A 23,975-nucleotide genomic window follows, 5' to 3' on the forward strand; every position below is an offset into this window, starting at 1 on the left:
GTCTCTCACTGTTCAAATAAACCTACCATTAAAATTATAGACTGATCATTTCTTTGTCAGTGGGCAAACGTACAAAATCAGCAGGGGATCAAATACTTTTTTCCCCTCACTGTATGTAGAGTACAACGCAGCATGTTTCTCCGTTTTCTATTTGTGCTATGTGCACTTGTGGTAGCGAGCCCAAAATAGAAACCGGAATCACAGACAGATGCTCAAGCTCAAGCACACATACCCCTCTGCTCACCTAGCTCTTTGCAACACTCTCTCTGTTTCCGTTCACCACTGTAGATACATTATCTGTCTCATCCTCTGAAACTCTCTTACTCTGTCACATATTTCCAGTGTTGTAATCTTATCACATTTTCAAAAACCTCCTCATATCAAAAACACATACTTTATTTAAGAGGAAATATATGAGGCCTGTCAAAAATAAAAATGGTGAAAACAAAGTAGATCCTAAACATATTTGTTCTTTCTTTTCCCAACCCCTCCTCTGCAGGTTTTCCTGAGCACCCTCTGTCTGTGTGAGTGTGTCTGAGTGTGTGTGTGTGTTTCTGAGTGTGTGTGTTATGGCCTCTGTGACGGACGAGCCATACCGTAAGATGCTATTGCTAGGAGCCATCGCCGCGGCGTCAGCCTTCGTGGTCACCATCTTCGTCGTTGTGGTCTGTGTCGGCTGTCAGAGGTGAGAGGTCACAGCCGACACATTTGACATACCTGACATATTTCTCTCTCTCTCTCTCTCTCTCACTTTCTCCCAATAGCTTTTTCTCTCTCTCTCTTATCCTTCTCTCTACCTCTTCCTAATCTCCCCTTTTGTTTATGTCTCCCTCCCTCCTTTCTCATTTCTTCCCTTGCCCCATTTTATTTCCCTCTCTCTTTTCCTTAATTTCCCCCCTGCCCCATCTCACGCTCTGTCTGTCCCTCCTCCCTCCTTTTCCTCCTTCTCACCCATCCCACCCTCTGCCCCCGTCCTGAGAAGAGAGTGTGTGATGAATGTTAATGGCGTGTATTGTCAGATCAGATTAAATGTTCTTCCTAGGACGGTAGAGAGGGTAGGGCACATCCACAGTCTAGGGAACAGGGCTCCCTCTCAATAGACTATAGCAATGGAACACGCTGTGGGTTACAGATCAGGATTCTCACTAGACAAAAGCTATGGAACACAGTACGCTGTGGTTCTTACAGAACCCTCAGGGGACTAATCAGAGTCAACCCTCAGTGGCTTTGTTGCCAGGGGATTTGCACTGTGACCAGACATAGAGATGTACTGTAGCTCAATGTAAAGCTTAATGTTAAGGAATCTGTAAATGTAACAACAAAAAAAATACATTGATGTTGCGACAAACTGTATGGAAAAAAGGCTCCTCTTTACTCTTTTAAGTTTGGTAAACCATTACTTTGTCTTGTGCCGAATTCCTGCCTCCAATGTGTTGTTATGGTGTGACAGTCCTGTGGGATGTGGATGCTTAGACACCTTCCCATGGCTCCCAGGGGTTGACAGAGCTGAGAGGTGTCTAGAGAGGGGTGATGTGTCGTGGGCTGAAGAGAGAGACCCCTGAGTCCCTGGGGCATCTCAATGGTACTAAGTGGACTCTGTACGTGTGTACTGTAGGTGCACATGTGCATCTCCTCTCCTTCATCTTCACTGAACTGAAATCAACAGTCCCCCATGGTTACACAACGTTCCCAAAGCACCCATAGTGACGTGTGGAAATGTGATCAACCATGGAGGAATGTTTACTTCTCAGCTCTGAGTGAAACTCAGCAGAGACAGGGTTAATAATAACATAGTAGTAATCACTGTTACTTCATGTGTCCGAAGGAAAAACAAGACCAAGCATCCTCCGGCCAATGGAGAGAAGGGCACCTCAGTAGACATGGTGAGTTATTTTCATTTCCCCTTCTCTTTTCCTTACCCCTCCTAGGTACTCATTTCATTGTATGTTTTATGTTGTGTATTTCAGACCTAGCATCCATTGCGCCCCATCCACAATCCCTTCACCGTTATTTGTTATCGACCCTCGCAATAAATTGCTTTCCTACTTCCTGTCACATGACTTTGAGTGCTCACTCCACCACCCAGCATAAAAGTTAAAATATCTTTCACCCACATTTTTTGCAGAAGGTGGGAACCAAACAACAGGCATATCAAACACATCTAGAACCACCCGTCTCTATGTACCTCTGTTATCTCTCTCTCTCTCTCTCTCTCTCTCTCTCTCTCTCTCTCTCTCTCTCTCTCTCTCTCTCTCTCTCTCTCTCTCTCTCTCTCTCTCTCTCTCTCTCTCTCTCTCTGTGCAGGGTGCTCTCCGTCAGCCCAAGAACAGCTCCATGAGTAAATCTGACACCAGGCTGCATGAGATCAACCGCCTGCCCTGCAACGGCAACAGTGAGTAACAATACTAACAACCAGCGGCCAATAATATGAAAACTAGCGGTACATAGCGGAGATGGAAACTATGTAACAATGACCCGATAGTAAAGGTCCCCCTCCTTCTCACTCGCTCTAGGTGGGGGTAAGAACCGTCCAGCCAGTATGGATCTTCTCCTCCTCCACAGCCGTCGCTCCACATCTGACCTCCGGCCCCCCCTGGTCCGCCTACTCCCCCAGATCCCCACCAGCCCAGTGGGGGAAGGAGACCCCGAGGGGGGAGACATTCGGGGGGGAGGAGGAGACGGGGTCAGAAACCACACCTACACTGAGGTGGGAATCCGGAACTCACCCGTCCGTTGCCTTGATGATGGGCTGTATGAGGTTGTAGGGGTTCGAGAGGCGGATACGGTGCTTCCCGCTCCCCCTCCCACGTCGGCCAACACCCCGGCAACACTGAGGGCCTCACAGAGCCCCAATGGGACCCACACCAATGTGGTACACAACGGGAACGGGAATGGAAATGGGAATGTGCGTATTTATGCTATGAAAACTACACAATAGAAGTGTTGACATAAAGTCATCATCGGAGACACTTGACATTGTGAATGCCTGCCTGTAAAAATGACTGTCAGTTTTGCTATTTAGCTTTTCTTTGGTTGGTCCAGTGGAATGACCAGGACCTTTCACCTCTGTGTGTTTGTGTGTGTATCTGTATGTATCTGACAGGGGAAGGGCAGAGGAGCTGTTAATGGCAGTAGCACTCTTGGTAGAGGAGGAGGGAAGGGGCCCAACGGTGCTAACGGTGTTAACGGATCTAGCGGCTCGCTCCTGTCCTCCCTTCCCTCCCTGGCCATCCAGGACCCAGTAATGGCAGAATACGCCTCCATCCGGAAGGTCAAGAAGGTAAACAGTGTTTTTACAACTGCTTTCCAATGGAGCTCTGGAACAACATTATATGAATTTGATATGAATTTGTACTCATTTCTAATTAAATAAAATGTATTAAGGTGAACAAGGCAATGAAGAACGAGATAGGGAACACAGAGTCAGATGACCAATCAAGTGTCCAATCAAGTGTGGGAGAGTCACCCTCTGCCCCACCCGCTCTGCTGTCCTGCAGCCAGGAGTTTCCACGGAAACAGCTGGAGCCATTCCACCTGCACGTCTTCCCGAAGGTACATCCCCTGTAGGGCACTTATGGACAGAGATTCAGTATATATGGTGTAATTCTTCACCAGCTTGTGCAGATGCTGAATGGCAGCGATATTACCTGTCAATTCCACCATTTAACCACCAGAGGGAACTATGTCCTACAGATTGTTCTTCTTTCTTCTCTGTACCCAGTGTTTAAGCTCAGAGGGAGAGTATAATGTTTACTGTTAATTTTTGATTGTTTATTTCACTTTTGTTTGTTATTTATTTCACTTCCTTTGGCAATGTAAACATACAGTATGTTTTCCATGCCAATAAAACCCTAACGCTCCAGGTTGAAGTTGCCCCTAACCACAAGTTTAGGATCAGATCACCCTAACCCCAATCCTAATCTTAACCATTGGGAGGAAAAATGTGAAACTGGCCTTAGATCAGCGTGTAAGGAGCAGTTCCGGCCTGATCTTAATCACTATTTCCAGCCACATGGGCACAGCCTCTAATGGCCTTATCTCTCAACATTACTAAAAGTCAGATCTTCACAGATTATGTCTAAAGGGAAAGAAGCTAAATTGATAAAGGGATGACAAACTCTTCATCTTTCATTCTTTAGTTGTTAGACTATGTCCCACAAACATGATTCAATCTCATTGTTAAGTGTGCCCCGGGCCTGATATCATTCTCTACCCAGATAAGCCTGTTGGAAATAGTGTTTATAAACAGTCAAGGCCAATTTGGGGGCTGCACTGAAGGAGGGAAATGGAGGGACAATGATTGGTTAAAGATCAAACTTTCTTGGCAGTCCTACCTGTTTTTTCTTACTGTGTGTGTGTGTGTATGTGTGTGCATGCGTGAGTGTGTGTGTGTGTGTGTGTGTTCATGCATGCATGCGTGAATGTGTGAATGAACAGGGTGAATGTAATTTGCTCCGTCACAGGTTTGGAGAGATTGACAGAACTGTGAACACCATGTTATTTTAGCAGTGGGTCTGTGTTGTTGTAATATGCTCTACTTATTGTCCCCCACGACGAAATTAGGGAGGGGAGTGTGGATCTGTCTCCATCCATCCGTCAGTTCGTACGTTAGTCACACACCATATCTCAGACAGCACTGGACGGATTTTGACGAAACTTGGGTGAATGATGTGTCTTGCCATAGAGAGCCGGTATTTACAAAATTACACTTGTTGGCCCAAGGTGGCGGGGGCTATGGTAATTAACTGAAATGTGTTAGTCACACGTGATATCTCAATTGGCCCAAGGTGGCGGGGGCACCGCATCATTCGTGGGGGACGACATGTTTACTGTTGCCTTGTTTTCTACTGTATTTATGTGTTAGTATGTACACTGTATATCAATAGAATGTTTAATAAGAAGTGTGTGTGGAATGTGAGCATGTGTACAGTATCTGTGTGAATGAATCAAAATCTAATTTTATTTGTCACATGCATCCAATACAATGGGTGTAGACTTTACTGTGAAATGCTTGCTTACGAGCCCTTCCCAATGATGCAGAGTAAAACAATTATAATAAGAATAAACATTTTAACATAAGAGGAATAAAATACACAAGAATGGAGCTAAATACAGGGAGTACCAGTACCAGGTCAATGTGCAGAGGTACTTGAGGTAGATATGTACATGAAGGCAGGGTAAAGTGACTAGGCATCAGGATAGATAACAATAAGAATCAAATGAAGAACAGTGTAGCACAAGCAAATGATGAGTGTAAAAGTGTGTTGTAGTGGACAGTGCATTCGGAAAGTATTCAGACCGCTTCCCTTTTCCACATTTTGTTATGTTACAGTCTTGTTCTAAAATGTATTAAATAAAAAAATGTCCTCATTCATCTACACACACTACCCCATAATGACAAAGATAAAACAGGTTTTTAGAAATGTGTGCAAATGTGTAAAAAAAAACAAAAAACATAAATACTTTATTTACATAAGTATTCAGACCCTTTGCTATGAGACTCGAAATTGAGCTCAGGTGCATCCTGTTTCCATTGATCATCCTTGAGATGTTTCTACAACTTGACTGGAGTCCACCTGTGGTAAATTCAATTGATTGGACATTTAATTTTTTTATTTAACTAGGCAAGCCAGTTAAGAACAAATTCTTATGTACAATGACAGCCTACACCGGCCAAACCCAGACGACGCTGGGCCAATTGGGCGCTGCCCTATGGGACTCCCAATTACGGCCGGTTGTGATACAGCCTGGAATCGAACCAGGGGTCTGTAGTGACGCCTCAAGCACTGAGATGCAGTGCCTTAGACCGCTGCGCCACTCGGGAGCCCACTTGGGAGGACATGATTTGGAAAGGTGACCAGGAACCCAATGGTCACTCTGACAGAGCTCCAGAGTTCCTCTGTGGAGATGGGAGAACCTTCCAGAAGGACAACCATCTCTGCAGCACTCCACCAATTAGGCCTTTATGGTAGAGTGGCCAGACGGAAGCCATTCCTCAGTAAAAGGCACATGACAGCCAGTTTGCCAAAAGGCACCTAAAGGACTCTCAGACCATGAGAAACAAGATTCTCTGGTCAGATGAAACCAAGATTGAACTCTTTGGCCTGAATGCCAAGCGTCACTTCTGGAGGAAACCTGGCATCATCCCTACGGTGAAGCATGGTGTGTCAGCATCATGCTGTGGTGATGTTTTTCAGCTGCAGGGACTGGGAGACTAGTCAGGATCGAGGGAAAGAGGAATGGAGCAAAGTACAGAGATCCTTGATGAAAACCTGCTCCAGAGCGCTCAGGACCTCAGACTGGGGCAAAGGTTCACCTTCCAACAGGACAACGACCCTAAGCACACAGCCAAGACAATGCAGGAGTGGCTTCGGGACAAGTCTCTGAATGTCCTTGAGTGGCCCAGCCAGAGCCCGGACTTGAACCTGATCGAACATCTCTGGAGAGACCTGAAAATAGCTGTGCAGCGATGCTCCCCATCCAACCCGACAAGGCTTGAGAGGATCTGCAGAGAAGAATGGGAGAAACTTCCCAAATACAGGTGTGCCAAGCTTGTAGCATCATACCCAAGAAGACTCAAGGCTGTAATCGCTGCCAAAGGTGCTTCAACTGTAAAGGGTCTGAATACTTATGTAAATTTGATATTTTAGTTAAAATGTTTTATACATTTTTTTGCTTTGTCATTATGGGGTATTGTGTGTAGATTGATGAGGGAAAAAAACTATTTAATTCATTTTAGAATAAGGCTGTAACGTAACAAAATGTGGAAAAAGTCAAGGGGTCTGAATACTTTCCAAATGCACTGTATGTGAATGTGTGTGGGTTTTGTGTTTCAGTGTAGTGTGTGTGAGTTGGTACACTACATTACCTTCCACAAACTGTTGCCACAAAGTTGGAAGCACAGAATCGTCTAGAATGTCATTGTATGCTGTAGCGTTAAGATTTCCCTATTATGAACCATGAAAACAGCCCCAGACCATTATTCCTCCTCCACCAAACTTTACAGTTGGCACTATGCATTCGGGCAGGTAGCGTTCTCCTGGCATCCGCCAAACCCAGATTCATCTGTCGGACTGCCAGATGGTGAAGCGTGATTCATCACTCCAGAGAACGCGTTTCCAATGCTCCAGAGACCAATGGCAGCGAGCTTTAGACCACTCCGGTCGACGCTTGGCGTTGCGCATGGTGATTTTAGGCATATGTGTGGCTGCTAGGCCATGGAAACCCATTTCATGAATCTCCCAACGAACAGTTCTTGTGCTGACGTTGCTTCCAGAGGCAGTTTGGAACTTGGTAGTGAGTGTTGCAACCGAGGACAGACGGTTTTTACGCGCTACACACTTCAGCACATGGCAGTCCCGTTATGTGAGCTCGTGTGGCCTACCACTTCGCGGCTGAGCCGTTGTTGCTCCTAGACGTTTCCACTTCACAATAACAGCACTTACAGTTGACGGGGCAGCTCTAGCAGGGCAGAAATTTGACGAACTGACTTGTTGGAAAGGTGGCATCCTATGACGGTGCCACATTGAAAGTCACTAAGCTCATCAGTAAGGCCATTCTACTGCCAATGTTTGTCTATGGAGATTGCATGGCTGTGTGCTTGATTTTATACACCTGTCAGCAACGGGTGTGGCTGAAATAGCCAAATCCACTCATTTGAAGGGGTGTCCACATACCTTTGTATATATAGTGTATATAGTGTGTATATAGAATAAAACTATATAAAAAATAAATACAACTGTGTGTACATATTATGTGTCATCTCACTCTCTCTAGTATGTCCTTGAGAGAGAGCTTGTTTTTGTCTATTTAGTGTGTGTGTGTTTTAGAGAAAGCCAGTGAGCGTGCTCTCTTGTTTGTGGTCATGTTTATGCCTGTGTACTATGTGTGGATGTGCTCCATAGCGTGTGTGTGTGTGTGTGTGTGTTTGTGAGTGTGTGTTGTGTGTGTTTGTTTGAGAGTGTGTGTTGTGTGTGTGTGTGTGTGTGTGTGTGTGTGTTTGTGAGCCTGCGACCCAGCCCTTCTCCTGCTTTGTGGAGCACATGTTGTGTGACTGGCCAGCGAAGCAGAGGGGCCGATTATGCAAGAGCCTGCCTGGCTGCCAAGTCGTGTGTATTCTTGTGCATGCAATCGTTTTTAGAATATAAATTAAACCTGCAACTATGAGATTGTATTAACAAGCACAATTGACAAACTTTTCAGGAACTTGAATTGTGTTTACTAATGTTGCTGATTAAAACATTCATGGTGATTCTTTCAGCTAAATAAAGATGTCCCTTTTTTATTACCATCACTTGAGACTGAGAAACCTCTGACTGATCGGCCAAGAGTTAAAAAATATCCACTGTTGAAGAAGAAAATCTGATTTGATGGCAGCATCTGATTGTGGTTATGATTGATGTCTGGACAGCTGTGTGGGCTGTCTTCTGAGACACACACACACACACACACACACACACACAGACACACACACACAGACACACACATACAAACACACACACACACACACACACACACACATACACAGACACACACACACACACACACACACACAGACACACACGCAAACACACGTGGGCAGCATCTTTCATCTGGGGGCCATGGGTATATGAAACACACAATTCATAAATCATCTCAATTTCCTCAAACATTTTGCTCTCTCTCTATCTGACTCTTTTGTTGTGATCAGTTATATTTATATGAAAAATGCCAACCAGAAGGACCAGAGACGGAGTAGTATGGTGGAGGGGAGACTTAAAGTAAACCTGATGGCATAGTCAAGTTGCATAGAGATTGTATGCTGTAAATGGGGAGACATTTGCTAGTACTCTAAATGTCCACTTACAAATGTGTGAACAGAGATGATTTGATGCCAGAACATAATTTAATTCATATGCACAACCCAAACCATTTCAACAACCATGTCATTCCTCTTTACAAACACAGTCCCTCACCGTTCTCCTATAAGACCAGTGGTGGGACGGATGTGTGTAGACAGTCACATGAGATCCACCTGTTTGTGGACTAAAACACACAAACACAAACACTCCTCCCACTCCTTGCAGTTCAGTGTGGACTGTGTTTACCTGTCCGACAAGCGTACCACTTCCTACTCCCACAAGCCTCTGGATAAACATTTACAAGAGAACACACACACACTCAGTGTTTGTTTTACATGGGCGTCCTGTTTCGTCTGTCCATGTATCTGCAGGCCGGACATAAAGCTGAGGTTACCTACCAGAGATAATCTACTGCGTGTGTGTTATTATGCTTGTCTCTGTGTATGCAAAACGTCTGTCTCTTTGAGTTATTTTGCTGGGATTTATACCGGATGTTGTTAATTACAAAGCCTATACTCAACTATAAAGGAGTTGGTCAAAGCCATAACCGATCTGGGCCCTGGGCCCATATTCAAAAAGCGTCTCAAGAGTACGAGTGCTGATCTAGGATCAGGTCCATATAATCATGTTCATTATGATCTACCGTTTAGGCTCTAATAGTGAATATGGGCCTTGGCGACAAGGCTGCCAGCTGAGCCCTCACCTCTGTTCTTTGTGTGTCCACCAGGAGACGGTGTTCATGGGGAATGGGGAACAGTACATCTGGAAGCCCCCTGAGGACAATGACATCATCACCCTGCACCCAGCGCCTGCACCCCCGGGGGAGAATGGACAGGGATACACACCTACAGCCATGGAGGTTAGGGATGTGACTGTGTGTGTGTGTGTGGGTGTGTGTGTGTGTCAGGGAGAGAATTGTGTGTGTGCATTGATTAGGTAATATACAGTGAGGGAAAAAAGTATTTGATCCCCTGCTGATTTTGTACGTTTGCCCACTGACAAAGAAATGATCAGTCTATAATTTTAATGGTAGGTTTATTTGAACAGTGAGAGACAGAATAACAAACAAAAAATCCAGAAAAATGCATGTCAAAAATGTTATAAATTGATTTGCATTTTAATGAGGGAAATAAGTATTTGACCCATCTGCAAAACATGACTTAGTACTTGGTGGCAAAACCCTTGTTGGCAATCACAGAGGTCAGACGTTTCTTGTAGTTGGCCACCAGGTTTGCACACATCTCAGGAGGAATTTTGTCCCTCTCTTCTCCAAGTCATTAAGGTTTCGAGGCTGACGTTTGGCAACTCGAACCTTCAGCTCCCTCTCTTCTATGGGATTAAGGTCTGGAGACTGGCTAGGCCACTCCAGGACCTTAATGTCCTTCTTCTTGAGCCACTCCTTTGTTGCCTTGGCCGTGTGTTTTGGGTCATTGTCATGTTGGAATACCCATCCACGACCCATTTCCAATGCCCTGACTGAGGGAAGGATACAGATTTGACGGTATATGGCCCCCACAATCATCCCTTTGATGCGGTGAAGTTGTCCTGTCCCCTTAGCAGAAAAACACCCCCAAAGCATAATATTTCCACCTCCGTGTTTGACGGTGGGGATGGTGTTCTTGGGGTCATAGGCAGCATTCCTCCTCCTCCAAACACGGCGAGTTGAGTTGATGCCAAAGAGCTCCATTTTGGTCTCATCTGACCACAACACTTTCACCCAGTTCTCCTCTGGATCATTCAGATGTTCATTGGCAAACTTCAGACGGCATGTATATGTGCTTTCTTGAGCAGGGGGACCTAGCGGGCGCTGCAGGATTTCAGTCCTTCATGGCGTAGTGTGTTACCAATAGTTTTCTTGGTGACTATGGTCCCAGCTGCCTTGAGATCATTGACAAGATCCTCCTGTGTAGTTCTGGGCTGATTCCTCACCGTTCTCATGATCATTGCAACTCCACGAGGTGAGATCTTGCATGGAGCCCCAGGCCGAGGGAGATTGACAGTTATTTTGTGTTTCTTCCATTTGCGAATAATCGCACCAACTGTTGTCACCTTCTCACCAAGCTGCTTGGCGATGGTCTTGTAGCCCATTCCAGCCTTTTGTAGGTCTACAATCTTGTCCCTGACATCCTTGGAGAGCTCTTTGGTCTTGGCCATGGTGGAGAGTTTGGAATCTGATTGATTGCTTCTGTGGACAGGTGTCTTTTATACAGGTAACGAGCTGAGATTAGGAGCACTCCCTTTAAGAGTGTGCTCCTAATCTCAGCTCGTTACCTGTATAAAAGACACCTGGGAGCCAGAAATCTTTCTGATTGAGAGGAGGTCAAATACTTTTTCCCTCATTAAAATGCAAATCAATTTATAACATTTTTTACATGCGTTTTTCTGGATGTTTTTTTTGTTATTCTGTCTCTCACTGTTCAAATATACCTGCCATTAAAATTATAGACTGATCATTTCTTTGTCAGTGGGCAAACGTACAAAATCAGCAGGGGATCAAATACTTTTTTCCCTCACTGTATGGTTTGTGTACAGCAAATGTGTGTTAGCTTCAGACCTGGGGTCAAATACTATTTCAGGTATTTCAATTACTTTTCCGAATAAATTTCAAAACATGTATTCAGATAACCTTTCTTTGAAAAAAAACAAGTTGTTGAATATTGGAATGTATTTGGAAACACTAAAATACACTAAGTAAAATACACTCCCATGCATTTCAATCAAACTTTATGTATGTAGCACATTGCTTACAGAGGATGCATTTCAAAGTGCTGAAACAAATAAAAGAATAAAGGCAAGAAAGATAAAAACACAAGTTTTCTATACAAATAAGAAATGAAGATAGACAAGAAAACAATAAAGAGGCAAATGTATTCTATTTATATAGAATGGGATCAAATAAATACATATCTTGTATGACTAAAGCACCCTAACTGTCACGGTCGTTGAAGAACGGGTCAGACCAAGGCGCAGCTTGAAATGCATACATGTTTATTATATAAACTAAACACACGAACAAAACAACAAAACAACGTAACGTGAAGTCCTCAGGCTAAACACAATACAAGCCTATACAGGGAACAAGATCCCACAACTAATGATTGCAAACAGGCTACTTAAGTATGATCCCCAATCAGAGACAACGAGCGACAGCTGCCTCTGATTGGGAATCACACCCGGCCAAACATAGAAACACAATACCTAGAATGTAAACATAGATCTCCACACTCTGACTCAACATACAAGTATTCCATAAGTCAGGTGGAGCGGACTGCTCTGGTTCCGGAGTGGATCCGCTGACCGGAGCTGGAGTAGGCACCGGTATAGCGGACTGCTCTGGCTCCGGAGTGGAGCCGCTGACCGGAGCTGGACTAGGCACCGGTGGAGCGGACTGCTCTAGCTCCGGAGTGGAGCAGCTGACCGGAGCTGTACTGGACCCCGGTGGAGCAGAATGCTCTGGCTCCGGAGTGGAACCGCTGACCGGAGCTGGATTGGGCACCGGTGGAGCGGACTGCTCTAGCTCCGGAGTGGAGCAGCTGACCGGAGCTGGACTGGACCCCGGTGGAGCAGAATGCTCTGGCTCCGGAGTGGAACCGCTGACCAAAGCTGGATTGGGCACCGGTGGAGCGGGCTGCTCTGGCTCCGGAGTGGAGCAGCTGACCGGTGCTGGACCAGGCACCGGTGGAACGGGCACGGGCCATGCCGGACTGGGAACACGCACCACTGGCTTGGTGCGAGGATCAGGCACGGGCCGGGCCGGACTGGAAACACGCACCACAGGTCTGGTGCGAGGAGCAGGGACGGGCCGTACTGGACTGGGAACACACACCACTGGCTTGGTTCGGGGAGCAAGTATGGGGCGTACTGGGCTGGCGACACGCACCACTGGTTTTGTGCGAGGAGCAGGGATGGGCCGTACCTGACTGTGAACACGCACCACTGGCTTGGTGCGAGGAGCAGAAACGGGCCGGGCCGGACTGGGAACACACACCACTGGCTTGGTGCGGGGAGCAGGTACGGGGCGTACCGGACTGGGAACCTGGAGGTCTACGACTGTCTCCGTCCTTTACACTCCGCGCCCCGTCCTCCTCCAGTGAGGACTCCTCCTTGAGCCCCCACGAGTGCAGTGGTCGGGGCTTCTCTCTGTCGATCCCCGACCACCCTTTTAGCCCCCCCCCAAAAAAAATATTGGGGCAGTCTCTCCTTCTCCACCCTGATCCCTTTCAGGGCCTCCATCTGCTTGGCCAGATCCTCTCTTATCTCCCTCCAAGTCCATACTCTCTGCTCCTCCTGGGCACGCTGCTTGGTCCATTGGTGGTGGGATCTTCTGTCACGGTCGTTGAAGAACGGGTCAGACCAAGGCGCAGCGTGAAATGCATACATGTTTATTATTATAAACTAAACACACGAACAAAACAACGTAACGTGAAGTGAAGTCCTCATGCTAAACACACAATACAAGCCTATACACGGATCAAGATCCCACAACTAATGATTGCAAACAGGCTACTTAAGTATGAACCCCAATCAGAGACAACGAGCGACAGCTGCCTCTGATTGGGAATCACACCCGGCCAAACATAGAAACACAATACCTAGAATGTAAACATAGAAATAATAACATAGATCTCCACACCCTGACTCAACATACAAGAGTTCCATAAGTCAGGGCGTGACACTAACTATACTGAACAAAAGTATACACACAACATGCAACAATTTTAAAGATTTTACTGAGTTACAGTTCATGTAAGGAAATCAGTCAATTGAAATAAATTAATTAGGCCCTAATCTATGGATTTCACATGACTGGGAATACAGATATGCATCTGTTTGTCACAGACACCTTAAAAAAATGGGCCTCACAATGGGCCTCAGGATCTCGTCACGGTATCTCTGTGCATTCAAATTGCCATCGATAAAATGCAATTGTGTTTGTTGCTTATGCCTGCCCATACCATAACCACACCACAACCATGGGGCACTCTGTTCACAGCGTTGACATCAGCACAAGGTGCACCTGTGTAATGATCATGCTGTTTAATCAGCTTCTTGATATGCCACACAAGTCAGATGGATAGATTATCTTGGCAAAGGAGAAATGCTCACTAACAGGGATGTAAACAAATGTGTGCACAAAATATGAGAGAAATAATATTTTTGTACATATGGAACATTTCTGTGATCTTTTATTTCAGCTCATGAAACATGGGGCCAACACATTACATATTGAGTTTATATTTTTGTTCAGTGTAAAAGCACCTTAAGATCTGTCTTAAGGTCTTTCTTAAAAATGCCTACAGTTTCTGAGGCCCTCAGATTCTCTGGCAGGCTGTTCCAAAGGCCAAGACGATAGTGACTGACCAAACGTTTTGGCCTTTGGAACCACTAAAAGACCAGAGGGACACACACACACAATATCTGAGAGACCGACCGGGCACATATCTTAAAAGCATGTCAGACATGTATTCGGGTGTAAGGCCACGTAGTGCTTAAAAAATCAATAAAGCAATTTTAAAATCAACTCTAAAACTAACAGGCAACCAATGCAGGGACTTTAAAATAGGTGTTATGTGTGCTCTCCCCCTAGTCTTGGTTAGCACATGTACTGCTGCATTTAGAATTAATTGAAGCTGGCCAGGTATTTGAAAATAGCATTTGAATTAAGTATTTGAATTTTTTTTATTTTTAATATCCATTAAAATACTCAAAGAAAAGTACTTGTTTTGGAATATGTATTTTAAAGTACTCAAATACACAGACAAAAAGTATTTAAATAACAAATACTCAAATACACATGTATTTGAAACCAGGTCTGGTTAGCTTTATGTGTGAATTGTGGCAGAGGGGGTCATGTTTACTAAGAGAGCTCTCCTCTTTGATTGGCTGTGCCGTCATAACACAGACAACCTTTAACATCCATGTCTTCCTGAGTCAAACTGGGTCAGGGGCCTGGTCTCTGGTTAAACTGCAGGGTCGGGTTACAGCCATGTGGAACCCCAATGTGGGGGTCGACCCATAAACCATAACCTCTACACCCTGACCCTTAGCTCTAACACATCAGTCAAACTATAGGACCAAGTGACACCCCATTCCTCATGTAGTGCAGTACTTTTGGCTCGGTTCCAGACCAGAAGTGATTGGAATGATTGACATGAGGAATTATGGGATACTTTAGAGGGTCTCTTGGAATGAGACAGTCAGGAGTCAGGAGGGTAAAGCAACCCCTCCCTCCCCATCTCTCTCTCTCTCTCTCTCTCAATTCAATTCAATTCAATTTCAATTCAAAGGGCTTTGTGTTGTAACGATGTGCAAATAGTTAAAGTACAAAAGGGAAAATAAATAAAAATAAATATGGGTTGTATTTACAATGGTGTTTGTTCTTCACTAGTTGCCCTTTTCTTGTGGCAACCGGTCACAAATCTTGCTGCTGTGATGGCACACTGTGGTATTTCACCGAATAGATATGGAAGTTTATCAAAATTGGATTTGTTTTCGAATTCTTTGTGGCTCTGTGTAATCTGAGGGAAATATGTGTCTCTGATATAGTCATACATTTGGCAGGTCGTTAGGAAGTGCAGCTCAGTTTCCACCTCATTTTACATTTTAGTCATTTAGCAGACGCTCTTATCCAGAGCGACTTACAGTTAGTGAGTGCATACATTTTCATACTGGCCCCCCATGGGAATCGAACCCACAACCCTGGCGTTGCAAGCGCCATGCTCTACCAACTGAGCTACACAGGGCAGTGTGCACATAGCCTGTCTTCTCTTGAGAGCCATGTCTGCCTGTGGTGGCCTCTCTCAATAGCAAGGCTATGCTCACTGAGTCTGTACATAGTCAAAGCTTTCCTTAATTTTGGGTCAGTCACAGTGGTCAGCTATTCTGCCACTGTGTACTCTCTATTTAGGGCCAAATAGCATTCTAGTTTGCTCTGTTTTTTTGTTAATTCTTTCCAATGTGTCAAGTAATTCTCTTTTTATTTTCTCATGATTTGGTTCTCTCTCTCTCTTTCTCTCTCTCTCTCTCTCTCTCTCTCTCTCTCTCTCTCTCTCTCTCTTATGGAAGTTTAGAACTCTTACATTTATAATACTACAGAAAACCTTCCCCAGGTTACCGTTCACACAAATGCCTCTGGAATTGTTAGGATAACATTTGTTTCCGTTCTTAAAGATCTGGGTTATGAGTCCTTGGTTCCAGATGTCAGGGAAATAACCTACACTCAGTATCAAATTAAACCATTTTAATATAGCCAATTTAAAGGTTTCACTAGTGAATTTGAGCATCTCATTTAGGATACCATCAGATCCTCATGCTTTTTTGTTATAGAAGTTTGGTAATTCCAATAATTGGGAAGTCCAACGGATTTAGATTTTCCTTTATAGCTTTTTCCAATCCATTCAACTTCTCATGAATGTGGCATTGTTCTGCATTTGCATACATTTTGTTTTAAAATGGGTTGTCCATATATCACCATTTTGAATCGCTAATTCCTCTTGTTTCTAAATTATTATTATTTTTCCCCAATTTTGCCAGAAGTTGTTTGTGTTTATGAACTCCTCAATTAGTATCAGTTGCTTGCTGTTATACTGGGCTTTTTTGGTTCTGAGTGTATGTTTATAGAGTTTTAAAGTATCACAGTAATGAAGGTGTAATTCACCATTATTTGGGTCTTTGTGCTTTCGGTTTGATAGTGTTCTGAGTTTTTACCTGATATTTTTACAATCTGTATAAAAGCAGTTGTCATCTGTATTTTTATTTTTTTATTTTTTTTATAAATCAATTTCAGTTGTGCTTCCTTTGCTGTTTGCCTGAATATATTGTTGATGTTTTTTACTGCTAGATTGATGCCTTCTTTACTGTAAGTGTATGTGGTATCCAGAAAGTTATCTATATAAATATATCTAATATAGTTTTAGGTTTTCTGGTTGCTTTCTGGTATTCTTCAGTGCTGTTTTGGGCCCATCTGTATGAATTTCTGATGTTGTACAGCTTACTGGGCTGTGAATGCGTCTCTCTCTCTCCACACACACCGCATCGAATGTTGATTTGCTGTTCGTCTGCCGTTCGTCTGCCGTTTGTCTGCCGTTCGTTCGGCGTGGTGTGTTTTAGGGATCACCCACTACATTTAGAATCGGTTTGCACAAGGTTTGCAAATTGCGGCTGGCACTCTGTTCAGAGGTCATATGTAATCTCGGCCAGCAAACGCTGCCGGTGTGTCCGTGCCTTAAGGGAGTGACCAGTGGTCTGGGGATTGTTAGTTTGTGTTTACTGTTTTAGCTTCAGGGTGGGGTGCAGGATTAAACTCGGAGGGCCACGTTCTTCTGATGTTCACCTAAATAGACATGTTCTCACTTGACTTAAACCCTTTTTCTGAATGGGTAGCATAGGTCATCTACAAATGTCCCCCAGGGGACTCCGTATTGGGTGTTTTTCCATTTATTTCCAGATCGTTTTCATTTCCTTCCTTTAGGTTTCCACATATATAGACTTTATTGACATTTTATATCCGCTTGCCTCTGTTAAACTGAATGTAACAGGAAGACACTGAGTCATCCTCTGTCCATACATAGAGTACAGGATGTTATGAGAAAAGTGCAGCAGGAGCAAGCTGCTTATGACCAAGCTGTAGTTTAGCTCCAGAGTCAGGAAGAAGCAGCTGATGAGCTGGTTAACTCTTAGTCTCAGGGTATAAGACAGGTTTGAGCCACTGGCTCATTTTGCTGTGTGGCTGTGAGCAGAGTTTAAGGGGTTAAGTCTCTGCTGTTTGCCCTCATGAGTTAAACTCCTCATGTAGAATGTAGAGGGATCAGACTACTGCACAATGCAATATGCAGGCTCTCTCTCTTTTTCTCTCTCTTTCTCTCCCGCTTTCTCCCTCAATCACTAAGTATTTCACGCTCTGTCTCGTACTGTTTGTCTCAGTCTTTCCCTTTCTCTCCTCTTCCCCCTTAATCCCTCTTTCATTGTAATTTTTTTCTTATGTAGATTTTAATATATTAGCTATAAAATCATCTATGAAACAAAATACATAGTTATTAATCCCTCTTTCTCTTTATAATAGTCTTGTTCTCTTTTTCGGACTTCTCTCTGTTGTTCAGACACGCCCTAGTATACCCTGGAGTGTGTCAGTTGAATCTCCACCACTACCCTCCACTCCTCCTTCTCCTCCTCCTCCATCCCTCTCTCGCTCCTCCACTCCTCTACTTGCCTTTGGTAGGCACTGGCCTGCTCTCAACCAATCAGATCTCCCAAACCGGGACTTACCCACTAACATACATAATGCACACAAAACATTCTGAAACTCACTACTTATTTTCTGATATCCACAAAATAACAGAAATACGATATTTATTAAGATATCTCAAAATGAGTTTTGGTGCCAAGTTAATAATTCTGTCACACACAGAGCACAAATACGAACAGTATCTTAGAGGAGACGAGGAGGATAAAAAAAGAAAAAAAATTTAATACCGTACAGGCTTCCTCAACAACTGAAGTTCTGAAACCCCCATCATCTTGTGACTTCCTTCCTCTGCTGAAAACTGCTGCATAGCGCACACACAGGCGCATGCACACATTCACACACACATGCATGCACGCACACACACACACACACACACACATACACACACACAAATACACACACAGGCACACACACACAAACATACACACACACAGAATGACTGCATAGAGCCCACACACAGCGCATGGTAGGGTCTTTGTTTATCAAACAAGATCACCACAGATTTGTGGGGGCAGGATACAGTTGAAGTCGGAAGTTCAAATACACCTTATCCAAATACATTTAAACTCAGTTTTTCACAATTTCTGACATTTAATCCTAGTAAAAATTCCCTGTCTTAGGTCAGTTAGGATCACCACTTTATTTTACGAATGTGAAATGTCAGAATAATAGTAGAGAGAATTATTTATTTCAGCTTTTATTTCTTTCATCACATCCCCAGTGGGTCAGAAGTTTACATACACTCAATTAGTATTTGGTAGCATTGCCTTTAAATTGTTTAACTTGGGTCAAATGTTTCGGGTAGCCTTCCACAAGCTTCCCACAATAAGTTAGGTGAATTTTGGCCCATTCCTCCTGACAGAGATGGTGTAACTGAGTCAGATTTGTAGGCCTCCTTGCTCGCACACGTTTTTTCAGTTCTGCCCACACATTTTCTATAGGATTGAGGTCAGGGCTTTGTGATGGCCACTTCAGTACCTTGACTTTGTTGTCCTTAAGCCATTTTGCCACAACTTTGGAAGTATGCTTGGGGTCATTGTCCATTTGGAAGACCCATTTGCGACCAAGCTTTAACTTCCTGACTGATGTCTTGAGATGTTGCTTCAATATATCCACATAATTTTCCTTCCTCATGATGCCATCTATTTTGTGAAGTGCACCAGTCCCTCCTGCAGCAAAGCACCCCCACAGCATGATGCTGCCACCCGTGCTTCACGGTTGGGATGGTGTTCTTCAGCTTGCAAGCCACCCCCTTTTTCCTCCAAACATAACGATGGTCATTATGGCCAAACAGTTCTATTTTTGTTTCATCAGACCAGAGGACATTTCTCCAAAAAGTACGATCTTTGTCCCCATGTGCAGTTGCAAACCATAGTCTGGCTTTTTTATGGCAGTTTTGGAGCAGTGGCGTCTTCCTTGCTGAGCGGCCTTTCAGGTTATGTCGATATAGGACTTGTTTTACTGTGGATATAGACACTTTTTTACCAGTTTCCTCCAGCATCTTCACAAGTTCCTTTGCTGTTGTTCTGGGATTGATTTGCACTTTTCGCACCAAAGTACGTTCATCTCTAGGAGACAGAACGCATCTCCTTCCTGAGCGGTATGACGGCTGCATGGTCCCATGGTGTTTATACTTGCATACTATTGTTTGTACAGATGAACGTGGTACCTTCAGGCATTTGGACATTTTGATTTTCCCATGATGTCAAGCAAAGTTTGAAGGTAGGCCTTGAAATACATCCACAGGTACACCTTCAGTTGACTCAAATGATGTCAATTAGCCTATCAGAAGCTTCTAAAGCCATGACATCATTTTCTGGAATTTTCCAAGCTGTTTAAAGGCACAGTCAACTTAGTGTATGTAAACTTCTGACCCACTGGAATTGTGATACAGTGAATTATAAGTGAAATAATCTGTCTGTAAACAATTGTTGGAAAAATTACTTGTGTCATGCACAAAGTAGATGTCCTAACCGATTTGCCAAAACTATAGTTTGTTAACGAGAAATTTGTGGAGTGGTTGAAAAACGAGTTTTAATTACTCCAACCTAAGTGTATGTAAACTTCCGACTTCAACTGTATATAAATATTAGGATGAGCAATGTCGGAGTGGCATTGACAAATACAGTTGAATAGAATGCAGTATATACATATGAGATGAGTAAAGCAGTATGTAAGCATTATTAAAGTGACTAGTGTTCCATTATTAAAGTGTGTATATATGTATATAGGGCAGCAGCCTCTAAGGTGCAGGGTTGAGTAGCTGGGTGGTAGTTGGCTAGTCTGATGGCCTTGAGATAGAAGCTGTTTTTCAGTTTCTCGGTCCCAGCTTTGATGCACCTCTACTGATCTCGCCTTCTGGATGAAAGTGGGGTGAACAGGCCGTGGCTCGGGTGGTTGATGTCCTTGATGATATTTTTGGCCTTCCTGTGACATCGGGTGCTGTAGGTGTCCTGGAGGGCAGGCAGTGTGCCCCTGGTGATGCGTTGGGCAGATCGTACCACCCTCTGGAGAGCCCTGTGGTTGCGGTTAGTGCAGTTGCCATACCAGGCGGTGATACAGCCCGACAGGATGCTCTCAATTGTGCATCTGTAGAGGTTTCTGAGGGTCTTAGGGGCGAAGCCAAATTTCTTCAGCCTCCTGAGGTTGAAGAGGCACTGTTGCGCCTTCTTCACCACACTGTCTGTGTGGGTGGACCATTTCAGATTGTCAGTGATGTGTGATGAACTTGAAGCTTTCCACCTTCTCCACTGTGGTCCCGTCGATGTTTCCTGATGTCCATGATCAGCTCCTTCATTTTGTTGACGTTGAGAGAGAGGTTGTTTTCCTGGCCCCACTCTGCCAGAGCCCTCACCTCCTCCCTGTAGGCTGTCTCGTCATTATTGGTAATCAGGCCTACTACTGTTGTGTCGTCTGCAAACTTGATGATTGAGTTGGAGGTGTGCGTGGCCACACAGTCATGGGCGAACAACGAGTACAGGAGGGGGCTGAGCACGCACCCTTGTGGGGCCCCTGTGTTGAGGATCAGCGAAGTGGAGGTGTTGTTTCCTAACTTCACCACCTGGGGGCGGCCCGTCAGGAAGTCCAGGACCCAGTTGCACAGGGCGGGGTTCAGACCAAGGGCCCCAAGCTTAATGATGAGCATGGAGGGTACTATGGTGTTGAAGGCTGAGCTATAGTCAATGAACAGCATTCTGACATAGGTATTCCTCTTGTCCAGATGGGATAGGGCATTGTGCAGTGCGGTGGCGATTGCATCGTCTGTGGATCTATTGGGGCGGTAAGAAAATTGTAGTGGATCTAGTGTGTCAGGTAAGGTAGAGGTGATATGATACTTAACTAGCCTCACAAAGCACTTCATGATGATAGAAGTGAGTGCTACGGGGCGATAGTCATTTAGTTCAGTTACCTTTGCTTTCTTGGGTACAGTAACAATGGTGGACATCTTGAAGCAAGTGTCCGTAAACACTCCAGCCAGCTGGTCTGCGCATGCTCTGAGGATGTGGCTAGGGATGCCGTCTGGGCCGGCAGCCTTGCGAGGGTTAACACGCTTAAATGTCTTACTCACGTCGGCCACGGAGAACGAGAGCCCACAGTCCTTGGGAGCGGGCCGCATCGGTGGCACTGTTATCCTCAAAGCGGGCGAAGAAGGTGTTTAGCTTGTCTAGGAGCAAGACGTCGGTGTCCGCGACGTGGCTGGTTTTCCCTTTGTAATCCGTGATTGTCTGTAGATCCTGCCACATATGTCTTGTGTCTGAGCCGTTGAATTGCGACTCCACTTTGTCTCTGTACTGATGTTTTGCCTGTTTGATTGTCTTACGGAGGGAATAACTACACTGTTTGTATTCGACTGCATTCCCAATCACCTTGCCATGGTTAAATGTGGTGGTTCGCGCTTTCAGTTTTGCGCGGATTCTGCCATCTATCCACGGTTTCTGGTTTGGGTAGGTTTTAATGGTCACCGTGGGAACAACATCCCCTATACACTTCCTGATGGACTCAGTCACTGTGTCTGTGTAAGCGTCAATGTTATTCGCAGAGGCTACCCGGAACATATCCCAGTCCGCGTGATCAAACAATCTTGAAGCATGGATTCCGATTGGTCAGACCAGCGTTGAATAGACCTTAGCATGGGTACTTCCTGTTTGAGTTTCTGCCTATAGGAAGGGAGGAGCAAAATGGAGTCGGGATCTGATTTGCGGATAGGGCCTAGCAGGCATCTCGAAAAGGCGAGTAGCAGTGATCTAGTGTTTTCCCTAAGCGAGTACTACAGTCAATGTGTTGATAGAACTTCAGTAGCGTTTTCCTCAAATTTTCTTTGTTAAAATCTCCAGCTTCAATAAATGCAACCTCTGGATATGTGGTTTCCAGTTTGCATAAAATGCAGTGTAGTTCCTTGAGGACTGTCATGGTATCGGCTTGAGGGGAAATATACACGGCTGTGACTATAACCGAAGAGAATTATCTTGGGAGGTAATACGGTCGGCATCTGATTGTGAGGCATTCTAGGTCGGGTGAACAAAAGGACTTGAGTTTCTGTATGTTATCACAATCACACCATGAGTAGTTAATCATGAAGCATACACCTCCGCCTTTCTTCTTCCCGGAGAGTTCTTTATTCCTGTCTGCGCGATGAACTGAGAACCCAGCTTGCTGTATGAACAGGGACAGTATTTCCAGAGAGAGCCATGATTCCGTAAAACAGAGTATGTTACAGTCCCTGATGTCTCTCTGGAAGGAGATCCTCGCTCTGAGCTCGTCTACTTTATTGTCCAGAGACTGAACATTAGCAATATACTCGGAAGTGGTGGATGGTGTGCCCACCTCCTGAGTCGGACTAGAAGTCCACTCCGAATACCTCTTCTCCACCGGCGGCGACTTGGAGCAGCCTCTGGGATAAGTTAAATTGCCCTGGGGGGTACGAACAAAGGATTCAATTCGGGAAAGTCATATTCCTGGTCGTAATGCTGGTGAGTTACTGCCTCTATGATATCCAAACGTTATTTCCGGCTGTATGTAATAACACAAAAAAACTTTCTGGGCTAGTAATGTAAGAAATAACACACAAAAACACTAAATACTGCAAAGTTGCTTAGGAGCTAGAAGCAGAGCTGCCGTCTGTTGGCGCCATCTTGTGGTGTATTTAAGAATGATGGAGGCCACTGTGTTCTTCGGGACCTTCAATGCTGCAGAAAGTTTGTGATACCCTTCCCCAGATCTCAAATCAAATCAAATAGTTTTTGCCACATGCGCCGAATACAACAGGGGTAGACCTTACAGTGAAATGCTTACTTACAAGCCCATAACCAACAATGCAGTTTATAAGAACATTTAAAAAAAAAAGTTAAATAAAAAATAGCAAATAATTCAAAAGCAGCAGTAAAATAAAATAACAGTAGGGAGGCTATATACAGGGGTACCGGTACAGAGTCAATGTGCTGGGGCACCGGTTAGTCGAGGTAATTGAGGTAATATGATATCTCCATCTCTTTCTCATGCAAATGACAGGGATTTGGGCCTTGTCGGGTGTCTGTAGAATATCCTTCGCGTCCGAATCGTTGAAGAAAAAATCTTAGCTCTTTTTGGTCATAAGAGACGGTGCCAGAAACATTATGTACAGAATACAACACAATCCTGTCTCGGTGCTCTACGGACAATTCCTTCGACCTCATGACTTGGTTTTTGCTCTGACATGCACTGTCCACTGTGGGACCTTATATAGACAGGTGTGTGCCTTTCCAAATAATGTCCAGTCAATTGAATTTACCACAGGTGGACACCAATCAAGTTGTAGAAACATCTCAAGGATGTTCAATGGAAACAGGGTGCACCCTACCATTGTGTCGCTGAGTTGTCATAATGCTTCAGCAAATGTACATTATCCTAGGGGC

General features: G+C 44.6%; 1 protein-coding gene across 1 annotated transcript in view; it reads left to right on the plus strand.

Annotated features, from left to right (window-relative positions):
* Positions 1 to 602: 602 nt before the first annotated feature.
* The window catches only part of LOC311115724 (uncharacterized protein), a gene marked incomplete at its 5' end in the record, with an annotated part of 33,439 nt that continues 10,066 nt past the window's right edge, over positions 603 to 23,975 (plus strand). Inside the window, 7 exons of the mRNA XM_084190875.1 lie at positions 603 to 685; positions 1,826 to 1,883; positions 2,320 to 2,392; positions 2,514 to 2,905; positions 3,104 to 3,280; positions 3,385 to 3,552; positions 9,568 to 9,699. Of these exons, the coding sequence (XP_084047001.1) occupies positions 603 to 685; positions 1,826 to 1,883; positions 2,320 to 2,392; positions 2,514 to 2,905; positions 3,104 to 3,280; positions 3,385 to 3,552; positions 9,568 to 9,699 (1,083 nt within the window). The remainder of the gene's footprint in view (positions 686 to 1,825; positions 1,884 to 2,319; positions 2,393 to 2,513; positions 2,906 to 3,103; positions 3,281 to 3,384; positions 3,553 to 9,567; positions 9,700 to 23,975) is intronic.

This window comes from Coregonus lavaretus, assembly GCF_964263955.1.
Source record: "Coregonus lavaretus genome assembly, contig: HAP1_SCAFFOLD_937, whole genome shotgun sequence".
Lineage (NCBI taxonomy): Eukaryota > Metazoa > Chordata > Actinopteri > Salmoniformes > Salmonidae > Coregonus > Coregonus lavaretus.